General features: G+C 36.9%; 1 protein-coding gene across 1 annotated transcript in view; it reads right to left on the reverse strand.

Moving 5' to 3' along the window:
* The window catches only part of LOC143227342 (zinc finger protein GLI1-like), a gene marked incomplete at its 3' end in the record, with an annotated part of 101916 nt that overhangs the window by 20008 nt on the left and 64608 nt on the right, over nt 1-17300 (reverse strand). The window contains exon 3 of the mRNA XM_076458797.1: nt 9705-9834. Coding sequence (XP_076314912.1) covers nt 9705-9834 — 130 coding nt within the window. The remainder of the gene's footprint in view (nt 1-9704; nt 9835-17300) is intronic.

The following is a 17300-nucleotide window of genomic DNA, read 5'->3' on the forward strand; positions in this document are numbered from 1 at the left end:
CAATAAAATGCATATTAGAACAAATGGTACTTCAAACAGTTTCATTTTTGAACAGACTTTCTATTCAGACTGAGCAGATGTCGGTGGCCCACGAGCAAGATTGAGGGCTTATTTGAGAATAGGGAATATGAAGAAATAGTGCAAAAGAAACACAAAATATTTAGATTTAAAAATTGATATATGCTTTCACTTCTGAGTCTCATCTTTCCGTGATATAGCTGGTCGAGCGTGGTGTAGCGTTTAGCATTTTCGGCCGTGAATCGGAAATACGCGAGATATACGACGTGCACATTGTGTCCGTGGGTGCAATACCAAAGTGACGACTAAATCACGTTGTAAGATTAAAGTAACACAAGAGTTAGCAGAGGGTGCTGTTTGTTTTTGAATTTCGGGCAAAGCTACACAAGGGTTATCTGCAACAGCAGTCCCTAATTTAGCAGTGTAAGACTAGAGGGAAGGCAACTAGTCATCACCACCCACCGCCAGCTCTTGGGCTACTCTTTTACCAACGAAAAGTGGGATTGACCGTAACATTATAACGTCCCCACGACTGAAAGGGCGAGCATGTTTGGTACGACCGAGATTCGAAACCGCGATCCTCGGATTACGAGTCGAACGCCTTAACACACTTGGCGATGCCGGGCTTCCTTGTCAGAAACCATATATCATAATGCCTATTATACGCATAAATAAATATGTCTATACACATAAAATTAAGATAAAATTTGTTTATTTTTGACTGCTGTATAACTTTATGTTGTTTGTTAACGTCACCACTGTTATTTTACGCCTTACTCTTCTGTAACGGCTTGTTGTGATAAACAAAATAAATCGTGGATTTTTTTAGAAACCAACAGCCCCGGATGAAAGGCACGTGATACATACAAACTGCCAAAGTGAATTTTATTTATTTATTTTTACATTTTTACTGACTGCAAAGTGCTTAGATGCACCACGATTTAGGCTTGTGGCAACATCAGGAAGCTGACACGTTTCATAAATTATTGCTTGAGGATGTGTACTTTTGTAATGTATAGAGTATTCGTTCACCAGCTTGTCACTCCGAAATGGGGTCTGAAACGAAGCCCATGCGGCTTTAAACCTCTATTTTAAGCCTTTCACCATATTACCCAATATTATTAACACGCCAAGGCCAAGTATGAGTCTAAATATACAGTACATGTTAAGTCTTTTATCACTATCTTATTTATCCTTATTACAGAGAATGTTTCTAGCATCTGTTTTAAATATGTAATGTAACGTTGAATACAGCGACTCCTATGAATCATTTAATATATAAATATTACGTATAGTTCAAAAGTGATATACTGAGAAAGTAAAATTTCCTTCATAAAATTTAAAACGATTCTCGATATGTCTCACATTAAACACCATGAACTAATTTCTTTTCATACAATGTCATTTCATTTCAAATTGACTCGGTATGGCCAGGTGGTTAAGACACTTGACTCGTAATCTGAGGGTCGCGGGTTCGAATCCTGGTCGCACCAAACATGCTCATCCTTTCAGCCGTGGGGGTGTTATAATGTGACGGTCAATCCCAATATTCGTTGGTAAAATAGTAGCCCAAGAGTTGGCGGTGGGTGGTGATGACTAGCTGCCTTCCCTCTAGTCTTACACTGCTAAATTAGGGACGGCTAGCACAGATAGCCCTCGCGTAGCTTTGCGCGAAATTCAAAACAAACAATCACTTTAAGTCGCACTTAACTTTAAAACTTTCTTCCAGTTACAAATATATATATGGAAAACTCATTTGACTCTAGCTTGTCTGATGTAATCGAATCTGGACTCGAATTACAAAGCCGATAATGTCTTTGACTTCTGTGTCCAATATATAGCCCAAAATATGTATTCTCATAGTACAACTGTTATAAAACGTGCTACATTATGAATTAATCTGCTTTCAAGCTCAGATTACAATACTAATTCATTGCATATCTAATTACAAAGTGCATTTTAAATGTAATACAATTTACACTGACCACGTTAACGTCCAATCTGTTCTACCCGTTTAAGTGTATGTAAGTCTAAATGCAACTTTGATCTTCATGTTTAGTCTGTTCCTCTTCTTTGCTTAAAATAACCTGTTTTAATCCCAGATATTTTACTTTGATATTTAAATTCGTACGATAAAAGTGTGAACGTGATTCTTCTTTGTGACTATTCATGTATAATTTAATTAGAGATATGGCTGCTTATAGGTAAAATCAATTTATTTAAGAAACTTCTATGCCAATATATTGTAACCTGATGTGAAACCACAACACGTTACTTTTAAAACTAACTTGAACGTTTATCATTATATGGTCATCATATGTTAAGTGTATTACATTTAAAATATCTAATATTTCTGTTCTACAAAGTTTGGTTTTTAAATTGTGTTCTGTATTCCTCGAGTTCAAGTTTTACTTATAACTGCACTGACCCATGCTGTTGATCTGTTTGATTCATTGTTTAGTCATTAAGTAGCATCCTCTCATTCCAAACTAACATCAACTCTAGTCTTTCAAAACTACTCGAGCGTTATTGGACAGTTATGAAGGGTCAAGCATGACCTACTGGCTAAGAGTGCCGGACTTTGAATCTGTGTGTCCGGTTTTCATTCCCTTGTCGTAAATTCGTTATTTGTACTTTAAACTCGTGGGTGGGTTATAAAAGTGTGGTCAAATCCCACTATTTAATTACAGTAACCCAACAGTTAGCAGTCGGTTAGTTGCTTTTACTCTGGCCTTTAACTTCAAAATAAGTGGTGACCAGCAGCAAATAGCCTTTGTGTAACTTAATGGGAATTTCCGAAATAAACCAAGAAAGAAAATCTGCCATTTTTAACAGTGGGAACGTAAATATGGAGAGAAAGTTTAAAAGTAAAGTCATATGTTAACTCTAAAAGTAGGTTACATATTTCAACTTCAAATTACTAGTCTTACTAACATTTTCAAATAGTTAGTAAAGTGTATGTTATTTTAAATGGTAAAATTACATATAAAACGTGAACAGATTAAAATATATACAATATCTAAATTTTTTTTTCTTAACGAGCAAAACTACACAGCGGACTATCTGCGCTGTGCCCACCGAGGCTGTTGAACCTCGGTTTTTAGCGTAATAAGCCATCAAACTCAGCCACTGCGGAGCCAAACTTCTTTAAATTGTTTATTTATGAGAAAAGCTACACAACTTAATGGGCTATCTGCACTTCGCACTTACCAAAAAGTTAACCCCGAATATTAGCTTTACAATCCCTCAACCTTATCGCTAAGCCACCAGGAGAACAAAAAAAAAATTAAGTTTAGTTTGGTTATTACATTGCTTATTATTCATCTTGCTAACAAAGGAGAAAAAAAACCCAACACATTATTCATCATTCTTAATATACGATCAGCATTATTCATTTATTAGGTCTAACCATGGCCAGTTAGGGCACTTGACTCGCAATTCGAGGACTGTGTATTGGAATACCCGTCCTACCAAACATGCTCGCCTTTTCAGGTGTTGGAGCGTTATGATATGAAAGTCAATCGGACTATTCGTTGGTAAAAGAATAGCCCAAGAATTGGCGGTGGGTGGTAATGATTGGTTGCCTTTCCTTTAGTCTCGCACTGCAAAATTATGGACGGCTAGCTAGCTAGGCCCTGGTGTAGCTTTCCGCGAAATTCAAACAAACAAATACATATTTATTTGACAACACCTACGTTGTTTCACAAGAAAATTTAATCTGGGCATTTACCAACTTACCACAAAATATCTACTTCGCCAAAACAAACACCACATTTGTTCTTGTGTGTTTCCACCACCATTTGTTCAGAGGCTTTATTTTTTATATATTCTAGTTCAATCTTTTACGCAAACTCACAACTTTAGCTTATTTCTGTTCTATTAGTTTATATTAAAGAAAAATACCAATGAACTCTCCACAACAAATCTGGACGCATAAACACTGACAAAGTTACTTTAAACGAACCTATGCCTGTGTAATGTAGAGCTGTCCTTATCACTTCTGTCTCTCCGTCTGCTGTGTGCGCGTATTTCTTAACATGTGGAACTAATTTAATTTTATGAGTGCCCTCTATGGGTGTCCACCAGTGGTATAGTGTTCATAGATTATTGAAAAAAAAAATTCTATAACAGTCATTTCAAAATTACATTAACCAATTTCAGACGGTTTACGGGAATGGACAGGTTTATTTAGCAGCTGCCAATTAGCAAGAAGTTAAACTGAATTAATAGAGCCAATATAAGTGAAAAACATTAGAGGTATTCAAACGGTCAGTGGCACAGGTTTCACATTTTCAACATTCAGAAATGTTTCTAATCTTTTTCCAATCATCCTTGTGACTACCTGTTTAACTACACAATTACATAGCCCTGAATTGAATTTGATAAAATTGTGCGTAGTACAAAGCCTTAACCTCGAAAGAACTGGTTTATACAGTTGGTATTGTCTCGGTTATCAGTTATCGCCCTGCCATTTCAGAATTAACAAGATGCAGATTAATCTATCCTGGCATTCCAAGTGCCAACCTCGACCGGAATCTTCGTAAACGATCAGAACTAAGGACATAACGTATGGTTATTCAGGCCGATTTGTATGACACCCTGTTGGGTGGGCGTTCTCTTTGAAACTCTATTGGTTTAATAAATCAAAACGCGATGTCATCGAACATAGTGGATGGATGACATTTGACATTTTTTTCTGGAAACGTAGTAATTTTAAGGTTAACAGATGAAAAAACATACATCACACACATGTTTAACATGTGAAAATAAAACGTTCCAGGAATGTAAGCATCACTTTTAACGAAAAGAAAATCGCGCTTCGTGTGGTTCGCAAATATTTCACATTTCAAAAATCAGGTTCAAAAGTGTTACTAAATAAATGTTCAAAGTGAACCAACGCGTTTATGAGGGACCGGGCGTGGCTTGTTTTGACGTGGGATCTGGGAATCCGAGGTCCATCGTTCGCAAAATCGCGTTTTGGAATTTTGGACTGAGCGCGTAATAAGAGTAATGATCAAATCCCAGTTTTAGATTAGGATTGCCTAAGAATTGGCAATTGGTGCGGTTGACTAGCTATCTTCCTTCTATATGTACACGGCTTTTGCACAGCTTTGCGCGAATATATCTTAAACAAATATACAAACTTTTGTGGACGCAAGAATATACAAGAAACTTGTTTTAAAGTGTCTCGTCATTTATTCGAATCTGCAACAACAACACCACTATCGTTTGTGAATTTGCATTTTTAGGACTTTAGGCTATAAATATCAAAAGTCCAGTTGGTACTTATTGTTCTTTATTAAAACTTTTCTTGTTTGTCCGGTTGAAATTAAACACAAACCTAGACAATGGGCCATCTGCGCTCTGCGAATCATAGGTATCAAAAGATGATTTTTAACATACCTCTGTGTCACTGGCGAGGGGGGGAAGGGGAAATTAAACGGTAATCCTGTCACATAAATTGACACACACGCGATATGTCTGTCCAATTATATATAAATATGAGCATTGAATGTTATATATAAATGTGCTCACGCGTAACGTCTATTTTGACTAATTGTGTTGATTACGAACATAATGTCTGTTTCTACGTTAAATTTGAAGGAAATATTAGTTATATTGCTTAAAAGTTTCGATTTTCCTGTGGTAAGCTATTGTATTCAATTTTACTTACCTTGCATATAAATTAATTTTAAGTGTATAACATATTAATACACAACACGTCCCTCGATGGAACAGCGATAAGCCTGCGGACTAACAACGCTAAAAACGCATTGTGCACAGCAGATAGTTTAATGTAGCTTTACTTTGAAACAAACAAATAAAAACTACCCAACACGATAACAGTGATGGGCAATCAATAGAAATCAATTCTAAAACATACATTCCTTAAGCCTAGAGAAGTAAGTTTCGCATGCATTATTAAGTTGTTATTTATATAAAATCGGGCAATAAATATGTTGTTTGTTTGTTAAATTTCTCACAAAGTTACTCTGGGGCTATCTGCGCTGACTAGCCCCAGTTTAGAAGCGATAGGTTATATGTCTATGCCACCCAACTACCCAATGACAACTTATGAGATAATCTAATTGAACAGTGGATTAACTGTAACATTATAACGCCTCTACGGCTGAAAGGGTGAGATATTTGGTGATGGGATTCGAACCCTAAACACCAGACCATGGCAGGTTGTAAAGGAATATTTACTTCACTCTTGAGTAAGTCTAAGATTTATACCGTTACAGGGGTAGGTACAGAAATCTTACCAAGACTAAAAATGTAAGTGGTCGAAAGAAGAGAATTGAAAATTGTTTTAGCACTAGATATTTTAAATTAACACTACAGTTATGAAACAAATATGCATATACAACCTACAAAACCAAACGCACATGCTATTCACAATAAGTTCAAACGAAGCTTTTAATTGTAGAAATACAATACGAAAACAAAGTTATAAAATATCTCAAATGAAACACCAGGCTATACGCAAGAACCATCTGCTCTTATTACCTTAAAACTCAAACTAAACACCCCTTAACCAGGCAATTTGGAAATTATGTCAAAATACGTTTAGGACTGGTTACAAAAGACATTTCTTTGTACAGAGAGTCATGGCTACTAAGAACAAACGGTCCAGCTACGTCGTCGAAGCTGAGACTCTGAGATGTTTCAAGAAACAGCTTAATTAGAATGGCATCCTCTCGCTTCTAACCTTTCTTATGCTTTTATTTGGCAGTCTTAATACAGTTATCCTTGGCTTTCTCAACTTTGCTGATCTGGCTGGTAACTGCAACACGTGGTTAATGTAATCGGTACATTTTTTCACAGACTTCTCACATCCATTTATTTCAGTGGTATATCATAAACAGATAGTGGATTCCTCTTTAGAGATACGTTTACGTTTCTTTCATTGTTATTCTGGACCAGCGGATTCAGCTCAATATGTTTTTTGATGGGCTAATTGTTGATTTTCTTCAATTCTCCGTTTGGTTCAAATATTACTTTTGAAATGGCTATCTGATGTTTCTTCGATCACGCTCGCTTGAGTGAACTTGCAAATATTGTGGCTCGGCATTTGGAAGGGTTGGGTTACTTCAGGTGTGCTAAGAATAATTTGACATGACGTTCGTCTTTGTTGTGGTGATTACGAAAGAACGTTTTTTTTGTTGTCAGTACTTCTATAATGCAGACATTGGTTACAAAAACACCGCCCAGGAATGTTGTCACTTTTCCCTACCCACTGTCCATGTGGCCTATTTAAAGAAAATCTTCGTACTACTGTCAACGTCACTTTCTACAGATTTAACGACGAGGGCTGTCATATTAGAGTTTCAAAAAACAACGCATGACAAAAGGTCCATCGTAAAGACACGCAGTCAATTACAGTGTGTTATATAAAAGCGCAATAAACGATAATTAACAGACACGATGTTCATCACCTTGTGGCACATAAGACTACAACCAAATTGTTTTACCATGCTTATATGAATAGAAATACAATAAATGTCTCTCAGTTGTTCAAAATTCTGACAGAATTCCTAAGACAGAAATACTTTAAGTATTCAGATCAGTCTTTGACGAATCAAGGATCTTATTTGTAATTTAAATGTGATAAGAATGATTCTTGAGGAACTGTTTGTTTTTAGTTTTTTTTAATTTCACGCAAAACTACACGAGGGCTATCTGCGCTAGCCGTCCCTAATTTAGCAGTGTAAGACTAGAGGGAAAACAGCTAGTCATCACCACCCACCGCTAACTCTTGAGCTACTCTTTTACTAACGAATAGTTGAATTACCAATCACATTATAACGCCTCCACGGCTGAAAGGGCAAGCATGTTTGGTGTGATGGGGATTCGAACCCGCGACCCTCGGATTACGAGTGGAGTACCTTAACCACCTGGCCATGACGGACAGATTATTGAGGAGCAGTACACACAGGCAGAATCTGTGCAACACGTGACAAACGATGAGGTATGCTTTATCGCACTTGTTCCATTTGAAAGGTAATAACTAACAAATATTCTATTTGACACTTCTCTCCTTATTCATCAATTACAAACATGAGCTGGAAGATTTATCTTGAAACTTATTTGCAAATAGTGCATTTTGGTGTTATATGAACCAGCTTACATGATTATTTTACACATTTAAAGAAATGAAACTGATATAATCTGTAGAGTTAAAAGAACAACGTTCTATACAGTTGACTATGAGATGGTAAAGTTAAACGTTGAAATGATGTACTGTATACTAGCTTGTAAAGAGAATAACCTCCCTTATAGTTAGCATCTCATAGCAAAATGTATGGAACCATACAGATTTTTTGTAGTAAGTTGACATGAACGGTTTTTATATATTTGTAAGGAAGGAAACACTATTTTCCTTATCAACAGAATATACAGAAAGTCTCTTTATTCTAAATAAGAGAGTGTAATAGACTGATCTTCCAGAAATGTATAAAAAATTACTTTGGATTTTTAACTTCCTGAAATATAGGAGAGAGAAACTGTATTTAATGTTATCCTTAACGCATTTATTAATTTAGAAAACGATTTGTAATATGACTTATATCACACGCAGTGTATTTTGAATATGGCAGCTAATATAATAACAATGTATTATTTCTTGTTTTGGGCAGATATTCATCTTTTGGCTACAGAATCCTTTGTAGATTGTGAATGTCTGATATTTTTGCATCTAGGCCTAACTAAATATCCCTTTTAAATGTAAAGCCTTTCAGTTATTCGACGGCTCTTTGTAAAGTTTTCACAAAGTAAACTTTGTGACGAAAACAGTAAACTTTACAATTTGTTTCAGTTAAACCGAGTAAATTGTCGTGAAACATCCACTTGCACAATCTCATAAAACTGATCTGTTACCTGTCTCTGTTTCTGATCATAGTTCCTTTAAACCAAAGTTTACCGTGAACTTTAAGAACGCCGTGTAATTTTCTGTTTAATCCAACTTCAGCAGATTTTGCATATATACACATGTGCGTGTGTTTTTTGTGAATAGTTATGTTCGATTCCGACGTACTATTAGCATTATTTGTTGCTACTTTGAACACCAAGGGAAAGATATTAGCTCCACGACTTGAAAGAAGTAATACATTTTAGTTAAGTTAAACTTCCGGGTAAACAAGGCATTCTTCTGTTCGATAACCTAATATGGGATTCGTGTAGCGTTAGTGAAGGCTTGTCTCGTTCTTGACTGCATGGTGCAAATATAAATTCACGTTTCAATACTGGGTTCAGTTACTTACACCGTGACAGTAAAGATAAACAAAGATAGCGGTTAAGGGGTGGCCCTCACGCAGATAACACTCGGTAGGGTCTACCAGAACGCAAAAGAATAAATAAACTGTGGTCGTAGACGAGCTTTCGGATTTATTGGAATCAATGAAAAGCACCGATACATTATTTACCTCTCTCAGATGAACTGATACGAAATTCCTAGTGAATTGTTATCTGTCTGTCAAATGTAATCAATCAGTTAGTTAACAAGAAAAAAAATTTAAATGAAAATTAAACTGAAGACATTCAGATAAATATTTCGTTCCACAAGTAGTGTATACTCGTGAAAATTACACTTCACTTGATAAGAATGTTAAACAAATAATAGCTACAAGGTGATATCTGCCAAACGATAACATTTTATCCTACTTGATAAGAAAGTTAGGACTTACCCAGGTGAACTATGGTGAGGAAAAGACGGTAAGCGAGGTTCCCACACGTAACGGCCGTCGTGCGTTCGCTGGTCTACAGGAATCGGGGCATGCACTGTAGCAAAAGCACTGGGGAACTGGAGCGGCAGACCTGCGGTAGAAGAGGGGCGCTTCTGAGGCATAGGTTTAAAACATACAGATCCTGTGCTTTGATTGCGGCATTCACCAATACCTCAAAACCATATTTCACTAAAATACTTGAATATACTCCATTTGTTAAAGACTAGATCTTTCTACTTATCGTTAGGCCTACGCGATTTTGGCCACCGTTTTAAACGAGATAAGCCTAACCTGACTATCCAGCAGTCAACCGTATTCGGCACGAAAACTTCAGTATGGAATGCCGAAGCTTCTTCGGTGTGCCGATAGCGTGACGCTGGGGTAAGAAAATGGAAAAGTTGAACCGACCCTAGGGAAGGGGCGGCAGGGGGTGCACGGCTGAGTCTCCGATAGGCCCGCTGGAATAGACACATAATGCATAGGTTTGACAGATGCCAGAACAACAACTGCTAGAAGGGAGTGCTACCCATGTGCAGCACGGCATGCTATCCTGCGGGGCAGTAAGGTTGAGTGGCCGGCACAGCCTCGGGGCAAGTGTAATTAAGTTTTCACGGGCCGGGCTAGTTGCACCTGAGGCCGTGTGCCAGAACGAGGTAAATCGCTTTGCAGGAGAAGTTGGTTGCCCATTTATCTCAGTATTACTTGTCAGTGGACGATCTCTCCTAATCCGGGTAATAGGCATTCAACATCGTAGCTACAATATGAGGGTCTAAATACTCCCAAAACATAATGGCCACTCCTTCCTCTTTTGATTCGTATTGGTCCATCTGTTCGCCTCACAAGGTCAACTACAAACCCTCAACTTAAGCCAAGCTAAACCTTCATAAAACCGTGCAGATTGGCAGAAAACTGTTAGCCTAATCGTCTGTTCTCGCACCTCATGCTAGTATTTGTTCTATTTTCGGTTGACTGCGTGCCCCAAACGTTAGTTAGGTAGTGGTCAGACACTTCTCCTCCTTAGTGGCGCTTATTACATTTTATTTTTGTAGTTGTATAAAGTAAAATAGCGACCCCTATAAATAAAAAACTACAGGAAAACTTTTTTTTCATATTTTGGTTGTTTATATAGATAATATACTTAATTTATGGTAAAAATGGATGCATAATAATCATGGAGTTAAATAAAACCCGAATTTTTAGCACACCCTACTAACTAATTCTCTAAAATCATACAGAGATAATAAAATATACTATACAATCAATGAAAACATCCATAGAAAACAAGAATCAGTGGTTTTGTAGCATTCTGTTAGAAATTTCAATAAAAAGGGTTAGTCTATTTTAACGCTAACATTTTAGGCTAGTTGTTATTAAATATCAGATTCAACATTAATTATAGAATGAAATTAATAAAGAGACGCTATAAATTTAAGCACTTGCTTTGAAACGATACATTAATTTAATCGGATCGTTAAATTACGTTTTTAAAACAATCCTATTTATATTTTGGGATTTTCTCCGTTTGCTTCGGGCACCGGATTTTGATTTCTTCCTAATCCCTATTTCAAGGCCTGGCAAAGTCAGATAATTAGGGCGCTTGACTCACAATCTGAGGATCATGGGTTCGAATCCCTCTCCCACCAAACATGCTCACGCCTTCAGCCGTTATGGCGTTACAATGTGCGGTCAATCCTACTATTTGTTGGCAAAAGAGTAGCCCAAGAGTCTACGGACTTACAATGCTAAAATCAGGGATTCGATTGCCCTCGGTGGACTCAGAAGATAGCCTGATGTAGTTTTGCTATAAGAAACACACACACTACTAAATTAGGGACGGTTAGCGCAGATAGTCCCCGTGTTTGTTTGTACGAAGTTTCGAAAACAGCAACCAACACTATTTCAAAACGTATTTTTTACAGCTGATAATATCAGGGTGTTATTTTTCTTACTTGTGAATTTCACCAGTATTTATCTGAATGTTTTAAACTGTTCGTTTATTTAAATTAAAATTTACCTAATAATGATTATTTATTGACAATTATTGAACCTAAAATTTTGTTGTTATAAGCCCTCTACCTTATTGTTAAGACACTAGGGGGCAAAAGCTCTAACTCATTAACTCTACGCTTATCGATTGGTTTCATACATTCTCTGAAACTGTTTATACACTGTGTTGTATGTGGACTCATACCCTTATCAAGTACAGAATTCCCAATAAAAACAAAAAAGTTACACAGAAAAAATAATATTAATAAAAATATTGTAAATTAATTCAGCTAATTACTACTTGGGTTTATTGTGTATTGTATACAGAACACGAGCAATTTGATTTAATTTTTGGTCATTTCTCTAAACTGAGTTTTGTGATGGATAAAAACAATAACAAACAAAATAACTGTAAACAAACTTCACCGGTAACGGACAAACTTGTATTTTAATGGTTACCATTGAATGTTCCCCTGACAAATATATATTCTATATTCTGCACTGTTTTATTATAAAATTCTATCTTATTTATTTACAAACTTTTGTTTTAAGTGTTTCATGACACATTGTATATTAGATCATAATATATCATTAAGAGGGTAAGAAACGACGCTACTTTTAAATAATGAATATTAATTCATTTTATTATTCGATATCATATAGTTATTAACTGAAACTTTTATATAAAGATGTGTTGTCTGGTGTCACAAGTTATTATAAAGAACTAGCTAGACCAGTTTAGACTGAATTTTGTGGAAAAATTCAAGTGGATTCCCAGAGATCGCGTTTAAATGCATATGTAATCGGTATGTGTTTGTGTGTATTTTTTCATAACAATGCCACATCGGGCTATCTGCTGTGTCAATCGAGAGGAATCGAATCCCTGAGTTTAGTTTTCTAAATATGTTGTCTCACTAGGGGACTAATAATGATGATTTGTTTTTCTTGTTAAGCTAAACAAAGGGCAATCTATGATGTGCTCGCCACGGGTTTTTAGCGTTTTAAGTCTTCAGACCTGCCGCTGCGCCACTAAGAAGCCTAAGTAATTGGGTTAACGACCATAAGAAACGACTGAATGGTCATGACAACGAATCTCGGCTGGTGATTTGGCAAACGGTTCGTGTTTGTCATCCATTTCAATTTCGTCGCCTTAATATTGCCAATGGGAACTCACTTGAGGAAACACGTATGTGAAGACAATGAGAAACGAAACTGACGTATAGTGTCGCGCGTAGCACGGATACCTCTGCATGGAACGCATCAATAAAGTGGCGCCACACACACACGAGAGAATTGTTTGTTTGTTTTTAATTTCGCACAAAGCTACTCGGGTGTTATCTGCGCTAGCCGTCCCTAATTTAGCAGTATAAGACTAGAGGAAAGGCAGCTAGTCATCACCACCCACCGTCAAATCTTGAGCTACTCTTTTTACCAATGAATAGTGGGAATGACCGTCACATAATAACTTCCCCACGGCTGAAAGGGCAAGAATATATGGTGTGACGAGGATTCGAACCCGCGACCCTTAGGTTACGAGTCCAATGCCTTAATCACCTAGCCATGCCGGACCCATGAGAAAAGGAACACACGGAGAAATAGCTAATAATAACCTCTTGTATTATTTAGCTTACACTTACAGTTTTAATGACTTCTGAAAACCCGCGTTGCACGTAAGACTCAAATCAGACCGCAATCAGAGCTAACGTGATAAAAACTTTTGTTAAAAACCCGTGTGATTTTCTTACTTGTTTAGTTGTTTTGAAATACATGATATACATTCACGCGTTTAACATCGTGTGAAAAGCTGCTACACGATCCTCTGATTTAGAAGTGGCTTGACTTCCTATACATCTCAACATAACTACTCCCATATTGTAGTTCCTTCACGCTTAACCCCCCACTAATACAGCGGTAAGGTTCCGGATTTACAATGCTAAACCCCGGTGTTCGATTCCCCTCGGTGGGCTTAGCAGATAATCCGACGTGGCTTGACTATAAAATAAACCCACACACGCTCCTTGACGGTTAACTATATGGCGCCTCCTTTACTCTATTTTGTCTCTTCCGTTTGCTGGTTTTACTATTTTTTTTCATAATACCATTTCCGTTTATCTACTTTGTTCATTTTTCATAGTCTCCTGTGTGTTGAAATGTACGCTAGACGCACTTTCTAAAGTTGTCATGTAATTACCATATGATGTCTCCTACATCGTGTATAGTAAGGTCAAGCCACTTTATTTTTCTAGCCACAAGAGACTGTGGAATAATAGAGATGTTATGCGGTTTCGTAGGTGTAATGTTAAAAGGTTTATTAACAAAATACTTAGGTACTATTATATATAAAAATAAGAGAAACAAAAGACTGAATAATTTTCAATAAGGCCTGGCATGGCCTAGCGCGTTAAGGCGTGCACTTCGCAATCTGAGGGTCGCGGGTTCGCGCCCGAGTCGCGCCAAAATATGCTCGCCCTCCCAGCCGTGGGGGCGTTATAATGTGACGGTCAATCCCACTTTTCGTTGGTAAAAGAGTAGCCCAAGAGTTGGCGGTGGGTGGTGATGACTAGCTGCCTTCCCTCTAGTCTTACACTGCTAAATTAGGAACGGCTAGCACAGATAGCCCTCGTGTAGCTTTGTGCGAAATTCCAAAACAAACAAACAAATTTCAAATAATTAAAAGTACTTGCATTCTGTATAAAAAATAATTAATCTCGCATCATCAGTCTTAAATGATAAACTCTCCCCAAAAACTCTGTTAAAAGTTGATTTCTGTCTGTGCCAAAACGACTTAATAAAATATTTTTATTACACTGTTTTCCAATATTTTGCCATCCTCGCCCTATTTAATAAACGTGATTTCTTGCGTCTTCCCTCTCTTTTCTTGAATGAGTTGAGGGACGAGATGTAATACATGTGTACACACTAAAATACAATATGTGTTTTAGTAATTACTTATTTTCATTAACAAAAAAATGTAACTGATTTTGTATTATTGCACATTTGACTCTATCCTAATAGTTCGCCCCTTCCCCACAATAACTCATTTTCACCCCTAGGGCGCGCCCCACACTGTGGGACATACTGCTGTATAGTATGTATTTTGTAATCAACTAATGGTTACATTGTCAAATTCGTAATAACGTTAAGCCTAAATAACTTACAGAATTGTCACCTGATCAAGACGCTTCGTTTAACAACGTAGAAGTTCAGCAAAGACAAAGCAAAAGCTGACTAACCGGAGGCCCGGCATGGCCAGGTATCTAGAGCGCATGGCTCACAATCTGAGAGTTGTGGGTTCCAATTCCCGTCACATCAAGCATGCTTACTCTTTCAGCCGTGGGGACGTTATACAGTAAGGGTCAATCCCACTATTCGTTGGTAAAAGAGTAACCCAAGAGTTGGCGATGAATGATGATAACTAGCTTCCTTCCCTCTAATCTTACACTGCTAAATTAGGGACGGCTAGCGCAGATAGCCCTCGAGTAGCTTTGCAAGGAATTTGAAAGCAAACAATACTTACTGGAATATACCATACCTATCATACATACTGAAATATAACTTAGAAAAATACAGTTATTAATACTTTATGAATCATAAAGTAAAAAAAGGGTTTGAGTTATAGTAATCTGCTTTACAAATTAAGTCATTGTATTCATAAAGTTAGAAAAATCCATCTGTATCTTAGTTAAAGTCATCTCGTTCGTAAATAAAATCATTATATTCACGTCTTGTAACAGGAAGAGAACGCGATTAACCGTTGTTGCTTCTTCTGATTCGAGATATGTTTTATGTTTTTAGCATTTAGCAAAGCGCTAAATAAATTATATTTTATTTTGTTTTAATAGTGTATGTTTAAATAAACTAAGGCTGCGTCTTTCATGCACTGGTTTTCCTATATTGGTAAATGCATTGCACACCACCAGGAGCTATAAATCCAACTGGAAGTTAAACTGGTAACATGTAACATTATTATTGGCATCTATCAAAAGAGTTGTTGTTAACATTAATTTCATTAACTTCTACATGTTTCTACTGGGTATTTTTGTTCTCATTTCCGACTCAGCTGTTGTTGTTGTTTTTAAATTTCGCACAAAGCTACTCGAGGGCTATCTGTGCTAGCCATCTCTAATTTAGCAGTGTAAGATAAGAGGGAAGGCAGCTAGTCATCACCACCCACAGCCAACTCTTGGGCTACTCTTTTACCAACGAATAGTGGGATTGACCGTCACATTATAACACCCCCACGGCTGAAAGGGCGAGCATGTTTGGCGCGACGGGGATTCGAACCCGCGACCCTCAGATTACGAGTCGTACACCTTAACGCGCTTGGCCATGCCGGGCCCCGACTCAGCTCTTAGACACTTACGTCATCAGAAGAATAGTAACTGGATGTTTATTATATCGTCAAAAACCAATGGTAACCCATGAATATAGATAATAATGATGAATCTTGATAAACAAATACAAGATGTGTTGGGATCTAACTTCTTTCTGCTGTTTGTGTACTGAGTAAGTTGTATCATCCTATCAGAGATATAATCAGTTTCAGCTGTAAAGAGAGAAATCATAGAATTGGGAACTAATTTGATCTATCTGCTATGTCTACCGGCGGGAATCGAACTTCGGACATTCGTGTTGCGGAGTTATATCGCCATAAGGGAAAACTGAAACTCATTTGCGTCTGTGTGTGTGTGTGTAATGTGCAGCAGTATGACAGTTAATGGAATTATAAACACATGAGTACATGGAAAAAATAAAGCATGTGGAAAACAAAACAAAACGCGAAATTTATCGTTCTTAAAATTATCACACTTATTGTCCTCGAGTTCGTATTTCGTACGCAGCTTCGTAAATACCCTGTCGTAACAGTTTAGGAAACGAAAAAACAAAGACAATATAGATGTTCTATAACAGCAAGTGTTACGTCGTTGGAAAGTTTAGCTCGCTAGTCATTTAGTTGATGAAAGTTCCCTATTCAGTAAGATAAATCGATCACTGTCTAATTACCCTGCTATTTGATGTATCAACTAATAATTATTATGTTATTCTTTCTTTGCATCAGAGAATCACCTGTCTTCACGTGTTATTAAAGGTTATCATCTTATCCTTCAATCAAGGCTTCGGCTGTGGACGACTATACATATAAATCTTTTGAGTTGATATGTTTCCTGCTTCTAGACTTTAACATTACTGAAAAAAAAGAAAACCAACACAAACTAAATGCGTGACTATCATTCTGAGCTCAGTTCAATCAGATATATGCATAGCGAACTTATTATGTAAACTAAATATCTTTTATACCAAAAAGCCTTGCTACTAATTTTTTTCAGAGTGTTCAATGACAATAAAATCTTATAATTTAAATATCAGTTTTTTTTTACTTTTAAATTTGTATTTAAACACAAAATTTTACGATGGTTACCTATGTTGTGTCTACCATAAGTAACAAAGCTTGTTTTTTTGGGGTTTTTTTAGCGTTAAAAACCTCCATATGGCCTGGCATGACCAGGTGGTTAATGCACTCGACTCGTAATCCCAGGGTTTGAATCCGCGTCGCACCAAATATGCTCGCCC

The sequence above is a fragment of the Tachypleus tridentatus genome, chromosome 9 (genome assembly GCF_004210375.1).
Source record: "Tachypleus tridentatus isolate NWPU-2018 chromosome 9, ASM421037v1, whole genome shotgun sequence".
Taxonomy (NCBI): domain Eukaryota; kingdom Metazoa; phylum Arthropoda; class Merostomata; order Xiphosura; family Limulidae; genus Tachypleus; species Tachypleus tridentatus.